Genomic DNA, 21,614 nt, shown 5'->3' with positions numbered 1-21,614 from the left:
TGACTTAGTTTATACTGTATTGGTTTCGCATTTTGCTATTTGCTATTAGTTTCACAAGATTTTTGTTTATATAACTAAAAAAAATATTTCTTTTATTTTTTTTTAAAGTAATTTTGTAAAAATATTGCATAAAGTAGTATTAAATCGTATTAGAAATACGCGACTTTTTCGTTCTCCTTTGTCAGAAACACTGACCTCTATTACCATGTTGTACAGGTCAGTGGTCAGAAGACGTTTAATAGATTATCTTGTGATACGTGACGTTAAGTCTATCGGTTTACCATAAATCTTAAATGAGCTCAAGCTAAAAAGAGTGTATGGTAATTATTTTGATGCAAATTTAGTACAGTAATGCACCGATTATTCTTGGCCAGCATCGCGTAATTTGCAGTTGTAATTGGCACTATGGCACCGTGCAAACGAATATTATCTATTCAAAGTCATGTAGTGAGGGGTTACGTAGGAAATAAAAGTGCAACCTTTCCGCTTCAGGTAATTAATTTAATGATAGCCTGGATATTTTCTCATTGAAATCCTCGATAAGAACGAGCGATTAAATCTTAACATATGTATTTTCGTTTTTGTTACTTCATAGATAAGTTTCATTTCTGTATGTTTTTACTAGTGTGTTGTTGGTATTATGCTCATTGTTTTCGTATGAATTGCTACAGTTGGTGTAAATTTAAGTCAACTATAGCTGCTGGATTAGAAACTACTTTTATAAGCTGCTAGAATAGATACAATTGGTTTGTTATCAATGAATCATTAATAGCTTGATATGGAGAAGTAGCTGGTTTAGATAGATTTTAGCCGATGCTTTTGTAGTATAGAAGTATTAGCAAAAGCAGATAGCGTAATGGAGAAACGACTAAACACCGGAGACGTCCGCAATATTACAATGAACGTGACACCTAATAAATTAGAGGACCAGCAATAAAGACAGGCATATACTTATCTACAAGCAGCTTAGAATCTCCTGTGGAAGTAGCTCATGAAGAAAAAAACATCAATTGACATGCCAGAAAGCCATTAAAAGAAATCAGACCTGTACCTCAGGGGCTTCACTCTCTTCTATTCATCCCCAAGGGCTAGTCGGAGATGTTATAAAATGCACCTTTTCCACTGACTTACACATTTATAAAAAAAACTACCCTTATCACTTCATCACCATAGACTAATTGCCCCCTTTTTTGGCTCAATCACTGCTCTTACTTAAAACATGGATTTTACCCCTTTAACACTACTTAGTACAGGTATTTTACCCCCTTAGCGCTACTTACATGCCATTTTACTACTGCCTGCGGTGGATAGTAATATACATGTCAAAGTGTTGGCATGAGATCCACACTTCCAAGTTCAGCTGCACATCCAATTCATTAACAGTGATGAGTCAGTTGAATGACTATGTACAGTTGTCTATGTATGAAATGCTTAGAAGGATACCTTTCGTGTAGCCAACGCCAGTAGCATCATTTTTTTCTGTATATTTAAAGTCTGCAGAGTTTACATCACTTCCATCATCTGAATTATTTTCATACTGACCAGACAAAAAATCATTAACGATCACAGGATCACAGCTCCATAATTCATCAATTTAAGCCTGGTTATTTAAACCTTAATATCTTGTTGATAACATGTAAAATTTACTAGCGTTTATAGCCTTTGTTTATTGTTACTAGGCGACAGCTTTATAAACGTCTACCGAAAGTGACAGAAGTCATTTCCTCACGCAACCGATAAACGACATTTTGGTCGGTTCCCCAGCTAAAGGCTCAGGGCAGTATGGCTTCCAAGATTGACTTCAACAGCTCCTAAGCACTACCAGGGTTGGCTCGGTTTAAACCGAGTGGTTTAAACCAGCCCGAAAAAAATGATTTTTATAGTTTTTTTGGTTTTTTCATTATTTTTGGGAAAAAACATAATATTTAAGCTCCTAGTGGTTCATGTGCGGTAGAAATGCAATTATATGTAATTATCAGCTGTTGAAGTTCATTTAGGATACAGTAATAAATTGATGGCAGAGCTCAAGTTGAAACTACATGAAATCCTAGCACAACAATGAATTAGTGAATTTCATTTTCAATTGGTTTTATCAAGTGATATGATGATCTCTTTACTGATGAAATATAAAAACCATGTGAAATATACTAATCCAATCATCGTCTCTAATAATGAATAAATATTTTCTCAAGTCTGACCAGTAAGAAAGGATTACTTATAATTAGAAATTAAAACAATAAAATCCTTTTGGGCAAAGGCTTCAAGTTTGCAAACTAATATTTTATTTATTGGGCACAAGCCAAAGTAGTTGGATTGTTAGAATTCAGTTTATAAAGTTTGTTGTGTTTTGAAAGGCAAAGGTTTTAAGGCAACACGCAGTAGGTGTGCTGTCGTAACGCGAGGTCACGCAGATAGGCTTAAAGCTCACGTAGCAAAATGTCAAGCTGAAAACACCAATTTAGACAGTGATGCTAGTATTCAGGTGATAGAAGTTGATTCATCTGCCACAGCTCCAAACACTAGCAATGCATCTGCATTATGCTCTGCTCTACACTACCACATGACTAATCACTGGGATTAAAGTTTCTACTTATATATAGAGCTGTATGTAAAATATTCACTTTATGTGATAAGATTTTTGCTCTGTATTTCATCGATCATGTTTGATTTAAGACTCATTCTGAAATTTCCATATGTTTTCTCTCTTTTTTCTCCTTAACAACTCCCACAGTACCATCTTTAACAGATGATTCCACATATGTATGTTCAATACTCAATCATGCAGCTATAGTAAGGGATGTTAATTAGACGTAAAATTGTAAAAACCTTGGTAAAATTATAAAAACCGGTTTAAACCAAAAAAACCTGGTTTTTTTCATAAAAACCGTGGTTTTTTCCAACTCTGAGCACTACACAACAGCTCGTGAATACCCCTTTTCACTGTGTGGAACTCAATAAGACAGGTTTGGCCCCTTTCCACTAAACCAAGCTAAATAAACATATCCTTTTTGTATGAAAACACTATAGTGTCTGGCCATCAAAAAACACCCCTAAAACGTGCTTTCTCTGTCGAGCCCTTGGAGATGAATAAAAGAAAGTGAACCACCTGGGACCTGTACCAGACACGACCAAGACAATTGGAGTTAGTCATCATTTCCAATCATTACATTCCTTTGACGTACTTACAGTAAGGCTAGTTCACTTTATTGCTAACCCTATGCAACATAAAAAACAAAACCTGATCGCCTAAACACCTTCTCACAAGCTAACAAAGACATCTATAAAAGAGAACAGCTCCTCATCCTCTCTCCCTCTCAAAGAGAGACTCATCCTCTCTCCCTATCTGCAGTCGATCTATCTCTCCTTCCTGAAGGATCTGCTGAGGCTCCCTCCGCCTGTTGAGGTGCGTTCCTCTGCCTCTAGAGCTTCCCTCCCTTTTTCCTCTGGAGCCTCTCTCCCTCTTCCATCTGGAGCCTCCCTCTCTCTTCCCTCCGCCTCTGGATCCTCTATCATTCCCCTACCTATCGAGACTCTCTCTTCATCATCAGCTGATTCGCTTCTACTTCTCTATTTCAACTACCGAGCCCTTACATATAGGGACTGCCATGACTCTCATCTGACTATTGAAACTCACAGCCGTACGAGACTGAGCAAGCAAACATGGATGACCGTTCAAGTAAGGGTGTAACTTTTATTGGCTATTTACCCTTTTGTCATTAATATTATTGCTTAGAATTTTGTTAGTTGTGTATTTTAATTGTTGAACTTATAGAATAAAGAAGTACTTTCTACGGGTAAATATTAGTATTGCTTACGATAGCTAAACACCTCACTAGTACCTGAACCAATAATAATCAAATTAGTTCCTACCTGCTAAAAAAAGTGCACAACTGAGCATAGTCAAAATAGAATAAAATGACAAAGCAAATTCAACACTGATGATATGTGTGAATTCGGATTAGTTATGCATAAAATAATTTCTCCAAGTCTACCCATGACATTTCTGGTGGAAGTGCCGGATACTTCTTCATTTCCACCCATAACACTTTATAAGGCGTCCTATTTCTTTGTATAAACATTGAGATAATAAGGGCAAGTGATTCGTCTGTTGCAGATGTGTTTGTGTGCTAGTTTATAGTCATAAATATCCCTTCATTCTTCTCGGCTTTATTATTGTGCTGTTTAATATTTGGCAATTGAATCAAAGTTGTTCACAGTCTAAAGCAAGTTACAATCTACATTTTCTTACCTCGGTACTAGTAATAGCGACCATACTAAGAGTACATTCTATATACAAAGAGTTTGTTCTGTGAACCAGTTATCTGTTCACGAAGCCTACTGAGCCTGTCAGCGGTTCATGGAGTCTACGGAGCCCGTCATCAGTTCACCGAGTCTACCAAGCCTGTCATCAGTTCACTGAGTCTACTAAGCCTGTCACCGGTTCACTGAGTCTACCAAGCCTGTCACTGGTCCACTGAGTCTACCAAGCCTGTCGTTAGTTCACAGAGTCTACCAAGCCTGTCTCTGGTTCAGACTCTACCAAGCCTTTCGTTGGTTCACAGAGGCCCCCAAGCCTGTCACCGGTTCACGGAGTCTGCCGAGACTGTTATCGATTCAGTCTACTGAGCCTGTTATCAATTCACGGAGTCGGCTGAGCCTGTTATCGGTTTAGTTGTTCACAGAGTCTCTTATCGGTTTATTGGCTACATTTCAGTAGAGTTTACTTTACAGTACTAAATTACATGTTGCCAGAGAGGTAGAACTGGTCCATTATCTTATGCTGAGAATAACAAAGATGTTCCAGACATTTCTTATTATACAATCTGCAACAGAAAAAAAATGAAATCAACTCGCTTTTCTCAGCTTGAGCCAACAGAGTACACCGTACTCTGGCTGCCTATGATGTAATCTGATGCAGCGGATAAGAGGCATCAAATTAAACATTAATAATTAATTTTACTACTGCCTGCGGTGGATAGCAATATACATGTCAAAGTGTTGGCATGAGATCCACACTTCCAAGTTCAGCTTCACTTCCAAATATTATCTGTGCAACAATGTACTGGATTGTTGTCACTCACTCAGTTATGATTAAAAGGTTGGCAGGTTTTCTCATTACACAAACATTTTTATGGAATATCTCCAACATCAAAGGATGCCTGATATCCCAGATATCTCTAAGTGGCTCAGTCTGTCAAGAATAGTGCCAAACTGTGGAAAGAAATGGCTTGTCAAATTGTTTCCATCAACTCTTGGGCTCCTTCGAGTTGGGTTTGTCCAAGCTGCATATGATGGGCACAAGTGACATCTGACTCGGGTAACACCTCAGAGTTATTACTTCTTGATCCTTTTCAGTGCCATCATTAGTATAGTTGCTTGTTTTGTGAATAATCTGTTCTACCTTTGTGTGTTGCTACAAAATGATTAATTGAGAACAAGTCCCAATTTAAAGAGCAGTCACATGGGCTGGTGTACTAGGCATTGGCTACAAAGCCTAGTAATTGAGCATACTCAATACTACTTAATAGCCTTGAAAATGATTTGCTGGTGCACATCATTTCTATCTTCAATTTTTATAGTAAAATTAATTTTTTTCAGGAAATATCTACCAAATATTTTGAACAGAGGCTTTAAGCAGAGCAGTATTAGTAAGCTGCTCTATTTAAAGGTTGGCTTGCAATACAATTCACATTACAGTTATTTGGTATCAAAAAATTCACCATGTCTTACTCTGTTGTGTTGTAGGTGCCAAATATGTGGAAATGTGATTACAAGCTCTTAAAAGCTCAAAAACGAAAAGCCGCTGTAAATTGGAATATCTTTATTTCGATGACGTAGCCATGAAATTTGGTTATTGTCCTGTCACGTGATGTTCTCACGTGAATTGAAAGGCCAATAAAAAGCTCAATATAAAACTCATCGTAGCACTAGTTTATGACAAACACTTCGGGTTTTACCGAAGACCCCGTATCAAATATAGATGCTCGCTACTTTACAGTTTTGTTTCGGTTTGGTCTAATTGGCAAGTCGTAATCTGATCATGTGACCCAATACTTCACAAATAATTTCTGCAGCACTTTTCGATTATCACAAGTGGCCAACAGTCTCGTCATGATTATCAGACAATGATATGTACTTCTTCAAGCTAAGGCTAAAAAATTAAACGCATTTTTACGGTTAGTTATAAGATATCGGTGCTAAAAGTGATAGCATTACAATGACGATAAAACAGACGCGTAAGAACAATAGAAATGGTTTTATTGAATGCATGAAGTATATTTGTAAAAATATTTTGACGAATAAGGTTGCATGAAAGTGTAAACAGAAACCATCTCCCACAGCTACATCACATTTGAGCCGTTTTGGAAAGAGAATCCAAACTACGGCGGTCTCGTGTGGCTGCGATTTTCTGTTCGTTTTTGAGCTTTTAAGAGCTTGTAATCACATTTCCACATATTTTGCACCTACAACACAACAGAGTAAGACATGGTGAATCTTTTCATATCAAATAACTGTAATGTGAATTTTGTTGCAAGTCAACCTTTAAGAAAAGTGAAGATCATTTTTGCTCTTTGGTTTATAAGGTAGTTTCACCAGCTACATCGCTCTATTGTTGGTTGTAAACAAAATACAAATACTTAATTGCTGGTAACCAAAAAAGTAATAAAAATCTCAACCCTACATAATCATGGTAGAAACAAGCTAACTGGTATCAATGGGTATCAGCATTTTTTCGCTGCCTGCTACGGGCCGATGTGTAATTGTTACTTGTAGGTATTAGGCTATGAGGTTGATGCCATCAATTCTGTTCAGTTCTGTACACATACACAATACAAGCACATTACTGGACAGATTCTTAAAAGCCAGGAGCTAGCTGATTTGTTTAGTGGATTAAAAAAGAATGAGTTGTTAGGGGAATACTCACACTTGCTCACAGGTAATTAAGCGTTTGCAGTTTTTGTGTTATTGCCACTTAAAACCTGTCAGGGAATATTATCGGCTTCTCTAGGCTTATTCATCTAATGTTTAAAAAATTTACTTTCATTGTATAATGTTTGAGAGTAATGTATTAGTGGATACAATACAGAATTATTTCATTGAGTGTTCTATAAGGTTTCTGGCATAAGTCTTAAAGAGTAAACGTGTTTCACACGATTGCGTGAGTTCAGCCAAACCTTGACTTAAGATGACTTCTTCTTAAAGATCTCACACAAAGTTTTAGTTGATGTTATCAGTGATTATCAATATTTTTCTACAATTTGCGATGGTTTTCTACGTTTGAGGTGATTTGACTGCCAAGATGTTTCAAGATTAAAATCGACAAAACTTGATCTCAGTTAAAACACTCGGATTCAATTGAAGTGTGATTATGACCTCTATAGTTGCACTTTGACAAAGAGACAGAACAGAGTTGGGTAACACTGCAATTTGAATGTTATAGCTGATATCTATAACGAGAGAGCCAGGCAGCCGCCCAACTAGTGATGTCATTTTGCTTCTATGACTTTTAACCGCAACCAAGTTTTGTCGATTTTATTCTTGAAACCCTCTGGCAGTCACATCACCTAAAAAACAATCGCAAATGATACCAAAATATCGATACTTTCTCATGAAATTCACTAACACCTTGTGTGTCGTCTTTAAAATCATCGTCTTTAAAAAGTTTACATACTACGTAAAATTTGATAAAATATTTGTCTCTATATACGAAGTAATTCTAAAATTTATCAAGACATCAATTTTATAAGCTGAAGAATAACTTATGGAAAGAATTACACCTTAGATGTCAAACTGAGAAAAAAGTAAGTTAATTCAGCCTATTTATTGTAAGTTGAGAAAGGTGTGTCTCTATGGTCAATTAACCATGTTTTTATTTACCGATTATTACTTCAATTTATTTTTACATATAATTTAGGTTTAGATTTAGCATTTTTACATAAAGTTTTATGTAATGCATTGGTTTTAATGATTTACGCGGCCATTGACAGAGTTTAATTTTTAGTTGTTGGTATCTAGAATTCAGTGAACAAAATATAATGTATACTTACCAATGTTTGATCAACATAGAAAGTAAATTTTAAAATGGGTTACCTTTGCATGTTGCGGCTGAGCACTCACTATGTTTCCATGACGGTGTTTGCATAATCCGCAAGATGGGAACGGTGAAAACCTGCGAGTCAAATGAGTTTTGTTACTCACAAACGTTTATCGAATTTTTCATGTTTGCGAAAAATAGAAACGACGATTGCGAATGATGTCTAAGAAAATGTCGAGTAAGTTATTCCATTTTATACACCAAAGTCATTCCTATTTTGATTTGACAAGACAGAAGTGCGCCGCTATGACCTCTGGCATAGAATTCCTTATCTTTTTTAACAAAGCCCCCGCGTTAATCCACATCATGTGAATGTCTATTGAAACACTTAATGCATCGTGACTCAACGCGCTCACAGTTCCAAATTCGCATAGTGGAAACAGCGAGTAGTTGCGTCAGTATTTTCCGTATAAAATCTATTTTACTAGGTCTCGCTTGTGTAAGCAGTTTTGTCTTACAGAAAAGTTTAGGTTGTTCTAAGATAGCTTGATTCAGTACGGCGTAATATGAAGTTCTGAAAGCCTATTGTAGGTTATATTGGAGATAAAGGTTTCTTACGGGAGGCAGTTGCTGTCGCTAAACAACTCAAAGCTAATAACCCAAATCTCAAATATGGTGAGGAAGTATGAAATATACATCTCATTATTGTAGCAGCAGATGTTTGACTAGCCCTGACATGTTGTTTTTCTTCTTTTGCCAGTATGCGATCCTGTCATGGGAGACGATGGAAGATTTGTAAGTATTCATTCTTGCTCTGCGCAGATCTGTTGACTGGTACACATCTTATGTTGTAGTTAACCTTTTGTTAAGTTTAATGACAAATACTATATATGGTAAGATTTTTTCTGATTAGAACTAGGGGCTGCCGCACAGAGCAATGCTGACTCTGATGTACCTGTTATTGAACACATTATAACTAACGCTTACCTCGACAACTTTGTTGTTATGGTGGTGCTCTGTAATGGATATTAACATATTTGGTTGTTGGCTATTTACAATTGGCTGAAAGTTTTCACACTATGATATGCAGCTAGCGAACTAAGAGAAGATAATTCTAACACATGCAATCATCAGTCATTTTGCCCCAGCGAACTAAAACGGTGTTGTCATAATTAATCATTTATTCATGATATTTTTTCTTTCGTATCAGAGTCTTCTCTATAAAATTGTTCATGGTTAGCCCTATGACATACACTTACCTTTTCCCAATAATATATACTCTCTGTCCTTTGTCCAATCACATCTACTCCCACTCCATTGTTCAATCACATGTACTCTACCTTTTGTCCAATCATATATAATCCTTGCGCTTTTTCCAATGACATCTACTCCCGCTCCATTGTCCAATCACATGTACTCTACCTTTTGTCCAATCATATATAATCCTTGCGCTTTGTCCAATCACATACACTCTTGGTCCTTTTTTCAATCACATATGCTCTCTATTCTTTGTCCAACCACATATATTCTCGGTCCTTTTTCCAATCGCATCTACTCCCTGTCCTTTTCCAATCACATGTACTCTCTGTCCTTCGTCCAATCGCATCTACTCCCTGTCCTTTTCCAATCACATGTACTCTCTGTACTTTGAGCAATCACATATACTCCCTGTCCTTTTCCAATCACATATACTCCCTGTCCTTTTCCAATCACATGTACTCTTTGTCCTTTGTCCAATCACATCTACTCCCTGTTCTTTGTCCAATCACATATTGTATGCTCTCTGTTCTTTGTCCAATCACATAGGCTCCCTGTTCTTGGTTCAATCACATGTACCTTTCAAGATTTAAACCAAACGAGTGCGCTTCTCTTGGTTTACGTTATCACATAGATTCGTCAAGATGTAGCAGTTTCACATTTTCTCACTTCTATGCTAAATCTTTTTTGGTCAGTAAAGAGTTTATTCAAGTACCTTTCAAGTCGTCGACATTAAGTACCTTTCAAGTCGTCTACATGGACTAACTAATTGTTTAACAATGTAATATTGCATCTCATCACAGTCTATCCAGCTTGAAATTTTGCTATTGTCTCTTTGTAGTATGTAGACGAAGCCCTGTTACCTATCTATCAAGACGAAGTATTATCGGTAGCTGACATAGTCGTCCCTAACCAGTTTGAAATGGAGTAAGTTAGTAACCTCAGAACAGACAAACCTTTACATACTAAATTAATCCATTATCCAAAATATGCTTCATATCTTAAAACTGTCAGATGTTGGCGCAGATATTATTTTAAGAATCCACTAGTAGCTTGACAGTATAGTAAGAGATCATCAGGTGTAATAACTATACGTACAATAATTCTGAAATGCCAGTGGGTGGTAGATCGGCGCACTTGTTAAGAGTGTTGGTCTACCAAACTGAATTGATGGGTTCAAATCCCATATGTAGCAATATTTTATCTCAACCTCTATTCGTTACTTTGGATGGACAAGCAGACACTGCTTTTACTATAGTAAGAATTGTATTTTGTTTAATTTGTTCCAGACCTTGAAAAGCAACGATAAATACTTAAGTAATCACATACAGCATTTAAATGAATTTGTTATATAAATCTATCTATAAACTGAATAGATAAGCCTAAATTAATGGTGTAATAAGCAGCAATAAACTTTCGTAGTAGAGTGGCTGATAGAAATTCACAGGGTTACTCACTGAAACTTACCTTCGGTATAATTTACCTTAACATCACCTATATATGTTATATTTTACATGCTTTTATTAGCTTGTTCACTTATACATACAATGTTTAGAGTTGTGGGAAATTTTTACTGTCAGATCTTGGAAACTGCTTGGTGTGTCAAGGCAAATATTTTCACATATTTTATGTAGAAAATTACATGTAGAAAATTCTGTCCGTAGAGGTGATCATACGACGAGGTTTGACTGTATTATTTGTGAACAGCATTTCAATACAGTTAACCTCTACTCACCATGTATGGTCTCTTATCTGTAGATTGTTGGTGTTTACTGTAAGTACATGAAGTGTTTGGATTATACTAATCGGGGCTCCTTCTGCGTAGTATACATTTGCACTTTTCTATTTACACTCTGCTCCATTTTTGTTTTATACTTTTACTTAAATACCTTTACTTTGGCGGATTATGAGTTGACATCTTGAAAAGGTTCAGTTGGTAAAATTGATTTCAAGAATGGAATACTTCGGTTTGATTGCACTTCCTTGTGTTTGTTATTACATCTTTTACTTGTAATTGTTTTTAAGAGCGATATTTTAGTTTGGTTATTTTGTTAACGAGTTGAGGTTGGATTGAGTTGGCCACTCAAGTAATCTTATTTTTAGTTTCCATGCAAGGCGGAGATAAAAAGGGTATTTTTCAACATTAGGTGGTATCCTTAGACCTTTATAATGAAATCCATGCCTGACATCACAGTTGCAGGCAATCAATGGTGGCCGTGGCATGTAGCATAATTTCGGTTGCACTTTTTATAATTAACTGAGTTTATCAAGGTGATATCACTAACCTGACATCCTCCAACAGGTGCCTGACTGGTATGAAGATATCAACTGTGGCTGATGCTGTAAAAGCTATGAGAGCGCTTCATGAGAAGGGGCCATCCACCGTTGTATTGAGCAGCCGTGACCTTGGAGACCATGAAAACCTCGTAATGTTAGCCTCAGAACGTCAAGGTATTTCTTTCCTTTCCATTATGCCCTCCCAATTTCATTACACTACTCTCGATTTCTAGGTGATGGTTGATTCATTTACCCTTACACCAACTACAAATTGGTGAATAGCCTGTGGTTTATATCAACTTAAGTAGAGTCATGAACTCAATAGTTGTGACGGCGGCCAAAGAAGAGAGCGAGAAAGTGGCCTCTTGTCCAGCTCATGAAAATGTCTTTAAACTGATGTGAAAGGAAGATATTACAGTAGGTGTTCTTACAATGTCCATAATCCATTCCGAGAACGTTTACGTTATAGGGATTTTACCTTGTAAAAACATTAGGATAAATGTAAATTGCCTAATGCCTTTTAAGGTCACCCCAAATTCACCCCTTCGGCCTCTCAAAAAGGAAAACACTAAACTTATTTTTTTAATTTAATGACTTTAATGACTGTGCAGTAACTCTAGTAGTATTGGTTTGTATTGACAACTTTTCTCTTTTTTCTTTTTTTCGGTTCGTGGTCCATGAATATAGTAATAGTACGTTAAGTTAAAGGGAGCGCACACCTGCAATGTCAATTTAAATTGCTTTTTTCACATTTTCTACACAGCAAAATCTATTTTTACACAGCAAGATTTACACCTCCAAGAAAAAAAATTATATATGTCTAAAATAAAGTAAAACAAAATATATCGTTTCTATAATAATAGCGATGTCTGTCCGTCTGTTCAAAGTCAGGGCTAGAGGTTACGGTAAAACATCGCTTTCAACGAGACTTCATCTCATGACATTCAGATTACTAAACCGACACTCTAACACCTGCACCAATCTACCACCTCTTAAGTATTTCTGAATAGTTGTGCACCTACTTATTCTCTTTGCTTTATCAGCACACCTGACTATCTGTCACCGCACACTAGATTAATGAGGTACTAGTATATACAATAGATATACCCATATAAATAAGAGAAAATGATATTGTAAGGCTAACTGTGAGATTCTCATTATTCAAATCGGATTTGAGAACTTGCGCTGACTTGACGCTTTACATTATTTGGAACTTTTTATGTAATGCGAAGCAAAAACTTTACATAAATTCTTCACGTTGAGTGGAATTTATGTAAAAAGATATTTACGTTATAGGAACGTCTACTGTATTTGTAAGTTGTTAAACTGACACAGGATTTAATTCATGAAAGTTTGATGATAGCTCATTGTTAACCTGCATGAATATGGACTCGCAACAAGTACCAATTAAATATATGGCTTACTTATTTCAGCCTTGGCGCTGACTGCTGAGTGTGTTTTTATAAAAGTTTTCATTTTTCTGCACATCAATGAATGTTTGCTGTTTATCTAACTTCCTGATATTCTTTTTCATTCGGAACACAGTAGAGTACAATGAAGGCACTTTTTAGATGCCTGTCATCAAAGTCATCCAGACATACAACTGGCCACAATGATTAGTTCTGCAGTCCAGCTAGTAACTAAATAAAAAGACAACATATGTAATGAGTTGTAGCCCACTATTCATTGTGTCATTTATAGACACCATATGTATTTAATGACAAACACAGAGTATAATTTTATAATTCATGTACCAGGCGCATAATTGTATTGTTAAGATATCACCACGAACATCTTTTTTGTAATCATAATTTGCCATTCTAATTTTTTTTCTAACATTCAGAATGATGAGGCATCGGGCAGCAATAGTGTTTCACATGCATTTACCAGCCCTCGCCCTTCTCCGAAACTAGGACTCGGCTGCATTTTCGTACCACCTGTTGCGTAATCAATTAGCAGACAGGGTTATTTTTTCTCCATTTTGACCAGCACAGAAAAACAATTTTTTTCTTTATTACAAATTGGGTTATAATATAGCTTATTAGTGATAAAAGTAACAGCGATTTACTTGCAGGTGATGGGAGTTACACTACATTCCAACAACTCATTCCAAAAGTTCCTACATCCTTCACCGGCACTGGTGATCTATTTGCAGCCTTGCTTTTGGCCTGGCTCGAGAAGGCCCCTCTTCAGGTTGGTTTAAAATGATGGAAGTCAGTTGAAACGTGTGGTAAATAGATGACTTTGATTGGTTAGACTTTCAAGGCGTATGAGTAGTTGAATCAGTCGGAATATTTTATAATGCAACATTTACTAAGTTTCCATACAGAGCAGATAGTGTAGCAACACCTGGGTGCACCAGTGTCGAAGGCTTACGCTGGGCTGACAAGTAGATCATGTTTACATAGGGCGCTATATTAGAGCAATGGTTGTACGACTCCTTATGTCAAGGCGTATGTCTGCATATGAAGCAACAGGAAGGCAAGACCTATGCGCACGCATAAGCGCAACGAACTTTGTCGCCAAGGCCATTTCCATGGCACAATGATGGCGGATCGCATGGGTATTTTGCTTTCAAACAGCGACACTGAGTCATGACAGAATGAAAACGACACGGCTGTTTCTATGATGGTATTGCAGCGCCATATGGGCGTGTGTCACTACGCTGCTATCACTGTATGGAACTTAGTAATAGTTTAACTCTCCAAACTGCAGTTAGTTGATTGCCTGTCAGAGTTTAAACTTACCTGCATTGTCTATTTGGAAGAGAGAACAATTTAGGTTACATGCCCTTCCTGTTTGTCTGACAATCGCACCCCAACCTGTTGTTTACATGTGCTCTAGCTGCTCATATTCTCATCTGGGGTGCAGGCCAACCAATATTTCTATTTCTTACATTCTTTACAGAACATCATATCTTACAAACAAGTCTAGCATAGTTTTATACTCTCTAGAGTGTATTGGAGTTGTGACCCCTTGTAAAGACAGCTATATTCAATGTAGGCCTACAATATAAAATTATCAATCAATATAATGTGTCACTTCAATTGTGGTTTAGTTTCTGCAGTCAGTCTAAATTACAGGTACCAATATGTATATTGAATTTTAAATGTCTTTCTGTGATGCGATTGTAATATCCCCTCAGGCATGCCAAGTCTGCCTTTGGTTGCAAACATTATAGGGCTATGAGAGCAGGACAGTTCATACATTAGTCAACATGATTATGTGGAAAACCTTTGCTTTAGTTCGGCTTAATGTGATAATAGAATAGATTTTTAATAACCCAGCTTGCTTGGTTAACAATCAGTCACGTTGGGTCTCTGTATCCTGTGTGTTCTTGAAGCTACTGTATGAGATTACTAAATTTTATTTTTTCATCATTTCAAATTTGTTGGCTAATTAGCCTAGTTCTGGTCAATTGCGGTTTTTTGTCAACCTTGTTACGTCGTTGTTGTAGCATTTGATAATATTTTAATAGTCACCGAAAATTTCAACTTTTTAGTTTTTTTTAGTTAGGTTTAATAAATTTGTTGCAAGCATCATGCAAACAAAGCAAGTGAAATTGTATATTTCAAGTTGATCAAAAATTGTACTAAAATTTTCAATTTTTGTTTACTGGCAGTTTACCCAAGCTGCTGCATATAGCAATGAAAACGGTAGCTGGCAGCACTTGAATTTAATCATCGTACATAAAGAAGGCAAATCTAAATTCTACTTTAACAGAAATTAGAAGTTAAAAAGTTCCACTAGTAAAAAATTGAAAAAAGTTTCCTGTCACACCACCTTTACTACCTGAGAACTGCATTGTACGCTCGCTATTCCATTAGGTCTTCATAACAGTGGAGCTAATGCATTTGGTTTAGATTGATCTCTGACAATGGAGCTAGTTGATTCAGCATGCATGTTTGCCCAACACTAGAGATAGTCAATTCAGCATTCATCTTTGTCCAACGCTAGAGCTAGTATATTCGGCATGATGTTTTGCTCATCAGTAGAGATAGGCGATTCAGCATGCATCTTTGCTGCAAGTCGAAAATCGCTTATCATTATTATCTTATCACAGGAAGCCTGTCAGCGAGTGATAGCTACAATGCAGCATGTTCTTTGGAGGACTCTAAAGGAAGCCAAAGGTATGATGACTTTTTATTCTGATGGAGATTACAGTTAGAGAATAATTTGTCATAACCTCAAATATTAATAAAATCCTGGTGCTCCGAAGTAATCTATCAACAAAATATACAGACTTCCTTTAATAATTGCTTAAAGCGAAATATCATTTACATACTCATGAGCAATACCCGTAGTAATCCATCCTTCCTGTGGTCAGGTCAACCCACAAGCAGTATTCATGGTTTAAAACCAACTCTATTATTAAGGTCTCCCATTCAAACAATAGACATAATGATATATGATACTGTAGATGATTCTATCTATTTCTAATTGTGGTTAGGATGAGCTGTTTTGGATGAGTCATGTAAAGGGGATTAGCTGGCACCACAATATTCTAGGGAGGATGGCTCACGGCGCTCTACAAGGTTATCTATAGGTCAAGTTTTTCATATGTCTCCAAAAAGTTTATATATGCTCATAAATACAGCTACTCCGTGAGGGTTCTAGAGAGAGAGTCTATATATGCTCATAAATACAGCTACTCTGTGAGAGTTCTAGAGAGAGAGTCTGTATATGCTCATAAATACAGCTACTCCGTGAGAGTTCTAGAGAGAGAGTCTATGTATGCTCATAAATACAGCTACTCCGTGAGAGTTCTGGAGAGAGAGTCTATATATGCTCATAAATACAGCTACTCCGTGAGAGTTCTGGAGAGAGAGTCTATATATGCTCATAAATACAGCTACTCCGTGAGAGTTCTAGAGAGAGAAAATATTTTGTGTTCTTATATATAGTTTCTGTATTTTCTTTTAGTTCTGTTTAGAACAAAAGGAATGCTTTAGTTGAAATGGTTAAAGTTCTCATCTACTCACTTGAAGAGGCAAGGGTTAAACTTTATATTTGATGCTTTTAAAAAACTAAAAAATTTATTTCAGTAGTTAAACAATTAACTGAATTCAAGTATTTTGATTAGTTTTAGATTTTTCTCCTTTTTTACTATTTGTCATCTGATCTTTGTGTAAAACAGGTTTTGATGCCAGTTGTTGAGTTGTACAAAAGTCAATGCCCCGTAGGTGTGTGCACAGGTTCAACTGTCGATGAGTAGTTTAGGACCAAAGCTAATACATGTTGAAGACAGTTGTAACGGCAGCCCTAGCGTGATCAACACACTTGTGTTTTGAAGGGTTGCATGGTGCTGCCATGATTCATGTATTTGGGTTGGCTGTCTATTTTCCTGTTTGCTGTTTATTTGACCTGGTGGATAATTAATTGGTAGGCTGCCTGAACTGGTCATCATTGCTCAATGCACTAACTTTCAATGATGAAAATGTAGTGACAACGCTGTCACCTATAGTAAAAGCAACAAATGAATCGGCGAAACCCTATTGCTTACCAATTGCAAAAGTTATTTTAGTGATTTATAAGTTCTAATTTTATACTTAGCAGTAGTTGTTTACATGTTTACAAGATTGCCACTGTATAAAAGCGAGATATCGTTTCAAGACCGCAGTACAGCACGAACAGTGAAGAGGTGCGCTCAAAGGTACGAGTGACACTTTCGACTGTATCTCTCAAGCAGATTGTAGTATTAGCAATGATATACAGCCCCAAAGGATAGCCGACGGCGCTCATATGGGCGTGGTTTAATGATGAAGCTCTGTTAGGATTAATCCGAACTCGGCACCCGAACAAACAAATATGCTGAATAAAGCACCTTGTAAATTTACGAATATTATGAACTATAGTGGTTATTTTACTAATCTGTTGAATTCATTTTGTTGTCAAATAAATATAGTATCCCAATATTGTCACCGTTATGATCAGTCAGTTGCCATTCACAAGCATTCGTGATATTAATAGTCACAATCGTAAAATAGCTCAAATTCGGTTTTGCATTTAGATTTTGAGTATGAAAACTACACTGCACAGCTTTGCCTGCTGTCCCATCTTATTGGCAAGGTAAAACAATGCGAAACCGATGAAAGACTTTGTCATTTTATATTAGGGGTGGCAAAATATTAATCAAAAACTAGAAAAAATATGCCGTTGTTCGGGTAATTATATTCAACTTTAGGCATATACTACGCCCTTTACTAATTTTAAAATTATTAAAAGTAGGTAATTTGAAATGTTTTATTTTGATTAGATCCATTATTTTGGTTAGGTATTACCCCTACATTGCAGAAATTCAATGTTTGCTATTGTGACCCGCGGGGTCTACTGGCTGAATAAGCTAGTGAAACGATAACAGCGATTCGTGTTTTCTAAAACCTAACAAGGCAACGCGACCGCCCCGCGAGAGTTGTGTTTGCTTTAAAACCCTGGCTAGCACAATCCTAATAGAGCTCCATCATTAAACCACGCCCATATGATAGCCGTCGGCTATCCTTTTGGGCTGTATATCATTGGTATTAGCTAGTTTCGTGACAGAGAGTACAAGGTATGCAATTTCTCATTTTATATAGCCACTATATATTTCTCAACTGCAATTTTATAGTTTAAGCAGAATGGCTGTAGTTTAACATTTCAATGATTTGCATCTGTTTGTTGCTGTGACAATACTGAATTTATACCTCATTATATGCTACTTTACCAATGCTATCTTTTAACAACTGCTTAAAGAGTGATGTAAAACTTTTATATATCATAAAACTGGTGTAAATTTTGACTGAATGCGAAATCTTGTCTATTGATACTTTTTATAATATGCATAATTCTATTGTAGTTTTTACGTTGTAAACTTTGGCCAATAAAGTTTGCATCAGTCACAAACCCCTCTCATATCTATCCGGAACATAGCTACAACAGTTCTGTTACATAAGAGTTATATTCAAAACTTACAGTAGGTTGAAATGTTATGTAGGGCAGTAATTAGATACAGTAGACACTCCTATATTGTATACTTCCTATAGCGTAAATTCTAGATAGCGTAAAAAATTATGAGAAGTTTTTGCTTCCTACTATGTAATAAGTTCTATATAACGCAAAGTGTTAAGTCGGGCGAGTTTTAAAATTTGATTTGAATATTAGTTTACTTCGCTGCGCTTGCGGAAGAAAAAATGACGCATGTGTATAGCGTTATATCTATTATATATATGTAACTTTCGCGACATTTTAGATCGTTGCAATAGATAGTCAAATGTGTCGACGAAGCTGAGAATAGGATAGGTTTTTGAGCTTTTAAGAGCTTGTAATCACATTTCCACATATTTGGCACCTACAACACAACAGAGTAAGACATGGTGAATCTTTTGATACCAAATAATGTGAATTTTGTTGCAAGTCAACCTTTAAGTCAAGTTTTTTATTTTGCATGGCCAAAGGGGCGAGTTTGGAAAGATCTTGGAACGGATTAGGCAATTCACATGTATTTTACTGTTCTTATAACGTAAATTCCCTATAATGTAAACGTTTCTAGAATGGATTATTTACGTTGTAGGAGTGCCTACTGTATATAATAAGTTGGTAACAGCGGAGCAGGTAACTGACATGCAGCTCATGACAAGTCTCCTGCGTTGCTTCATTCCTGACTGTGATGCTTATTTTAGTACAACTAACCACAAACTCTTATTTTAACTGTTTGTATCATGGGGCTTCATTTAGAGCACCTTTATTGTGCTTTAAAGTTTTTAAATTATCCTACCAAAAACCATAAACTGCTTCCTTGCATGATGTTTGATTAAACCAAATAAACAAGCATTTTTTTCTCAGGTTCTTATAAAAGTATTGAACATAAATTTAAATATTGTTGGTATGCAAAACACACAAAAAAAACAGAACTAAAAATGTGATGCGTGTGAGGAAATGGCTAGCATATGTGAGCAAGTGCACTAGGGTTAGCTTTGACTCCTCACTGTCAAAGTATTCACATTCTTTATCAGCTAACTTAGTGATAGTTTCATGCCTTTTCTACGTCTCAAATATCGGCCAAGTAGAAATGTTATTTTACATTGTTCATATTTAAAAACATCAAAGTTAACGAAATATTATAGACCGTTGGTTAATAATTGTACTATTAATATACATTTTTCAATGAGTTTGAACTGAAAACTTTTTGTGTATCTAAAAAGAGATCAGTTCTATTACACATGAGGAAATCACTGCATGGTTGGTTGACCAAAACTTGTCCATAATACATGCTCATTGGAGTGAAAATGCGAGCGTTACATGTAAACAGGTAATTCTTTTGTAAGTTTTTGTTGTTCTTCAAGCGGTGATACCAACAGGCTCAATTTTTCATATTGGTTCATGTTTATGTTGAATAGAGATGTTGCGGATTTTTACCAAAATTAGTACAATTTATGACCCACTGTTAGGTTTTGTGTATTCCCAAGAGATATTTGGCATTTATTCATGCCAAACCTGTCGTAGGTTCCTTGGTAATGTAATTTATCAGTTCTTGTGAATGTTTTGACTAAAAACATTACAAAAACTGTTGTTATGTAACAGTCCAAACATTACATGTTTTGACTGTTGCATAAAAAACTGGAATGAAGACAATTTGCAACTTGTGTTTATGGTCTCAAATGGATCTATTTTTGCATCCGTGGAATCTGAAGTATCATCTCATGTTTATGTAGAACCAGTGAAAATTAAAGTATATACTTTCCTTTTTGTGACCAACAAACGTCAGCAGTAAGTTTCTTATAAAAACAATTAGTTTCACAAAACTGTAACAAGCTGTGAAAACGGATGACTTTGGTTTTTAGATGGCAGTTCTTGAGTCATATTCATCACAATTTTAGGCCAGCTCTGTAATGTCTGTCTTTATTCTATTATCTTTTTTCTCCAATCTTGGTTAGCAGGAAAAATATGCAAGTGGAAAATTTCCATCCCTAGGAGAGGATGTTTGTTTAGCTCGTCAGCGTGTCTATGTGTTTGTTGATAACATCTCTGACATGGTCACATATTATGTCACCACAGTTGCTGACTAAACACTCTCATGGACTATTCCAGCTGATTGGCTCTTTGTTCAACATTGTAACAATAACATTTCGTCCGGCATCATGTCATGTTAGCTTGATTTGTACAAACATAGAACTATATTCTAAACATTGCAGTTTACAAGATTCAGGCCTTGTGATAGTAATAACTGCTGTTGTCTCTTTGCTTTAATGGTGCCGACCTCAGTCTATTTAGTTTTGCAAATACTGAAATATTTTCAGTTGATGTAGACAACAATACCATTCATCTCATATACTGGTCCGTGTAAAATTGTGAATTTCTCCGACAAATGCTTCTAGACTGGCACTCGGAGAACTAATGTGCCGTTAGACTGTCACCTGCCCATGGCTGTCTGTGTAATAGCCTGTAACTGACCTAGGTACCTACTGATGTCATGTGTATGCATTTACTTGATAGAGGAGGCAGGGGAGGGGAATGAGCCTACCGTGAGACATCTAGAACTGAGAGTTATACAGTCCCTCACCGATATTCAACAGCCTAGTATGTCTGTTCCATCTCCGTCTAAAGTGGCAATCTGATATGTCGCTACAGGTGCTCTGTTATGACAACGAATATACCAAGTACTCACTCACCAAACTAGCTAGTATTCTGTCAAGTGACTTTAGCTTATTACATTATATTGTTATTTATTATCTATGATTTTCTATAAACGCTCTAGAATATTCCATTACAGATCTTGTGCTGCTCTCTACCTCGTACTAAGTTCTCAATGTAGATGGTTGCTGTTAGAAAATATGGTTTTTAATCAGTTAAGTTCTTCCAATTCTTCGTACATCTATTATTGCTCTTATTGTTATTCGGTTTGGTTAGTATGAACTTATTCCAGATTATAACATTATATTGTTGTGTGAAAATGAGTACATTTGTTTTAAACAAATATATACAATGATTTCGCCTGCCGGCTTAGTCAAAATAAATAACTTCTTATTTACATTATCATAGTTCCTCGATAAAAAGTTTTATAAAAAAT

General features: G+C 36.2%; 1 protein-coding gene across 2 annotated transcripts; it reads left to right on the top strand.

Annotated features, from left to right (window-relative positions):
* The first annotated feature begins 317 nt into the window (after nt 1-317).
* On the top strand, nt 318-21,550 carry LOC137403654 (pyridoxal kinase-like). 2 transcript variants are annotated; one of them, XM_068089635.1, is made up of 9 exons: nt 318-492; nt 6,775-6,937; nt 8,627-8,710; nt 8,796-8,830; nt 10,134-10,219; nt 11,595-11,743; nt 13,644-13,762; nt 15,633-15,699; nt 21,041-21,550. In XM_068089635.1, exons 1-9 carry the CDS (start codon nt 406-408, stop codon nt 21,160-21,162), a joined length of 912 nt encoding a protein of 303 aa, XP_067945736.1. In that variant the 5' UTR covers nt 318-405; the 3' UTR covers nt 21,163-21,550. The 2 variants fall into 2 exon arrangements, with proteins under 2 accessions (XP_067945736.1, XP_067945737.1); XM_068089636.1 differs by lacking the exon at nt 318-492 and adding an exon at nt 3,316-3,676.
* The last annotated feature ends 64 nt before the right edge of the window (nt 21,551-21,614 follow it).

Source organism: Watersipora subatra, chromosome 9, assembly GCF_963576615.1.
Source record: "Watersipora subatra chromosome 9, tzWatSuba1.1, whole genome shotgun sequence".
In the NCBI taxonomy this organism is placed as follows: domain Eukaryota; kingdom Metazoa; phylum Bryozoa; class Gymnolaemata; order Cheilostomatida; family Watersiporidae; genus Watersipora; species Watersipora subatra.
Note: the sequence above shows the minus strand (reverse complement) of the source record. Positions and strands in the feature narration are given on the sequence as shown.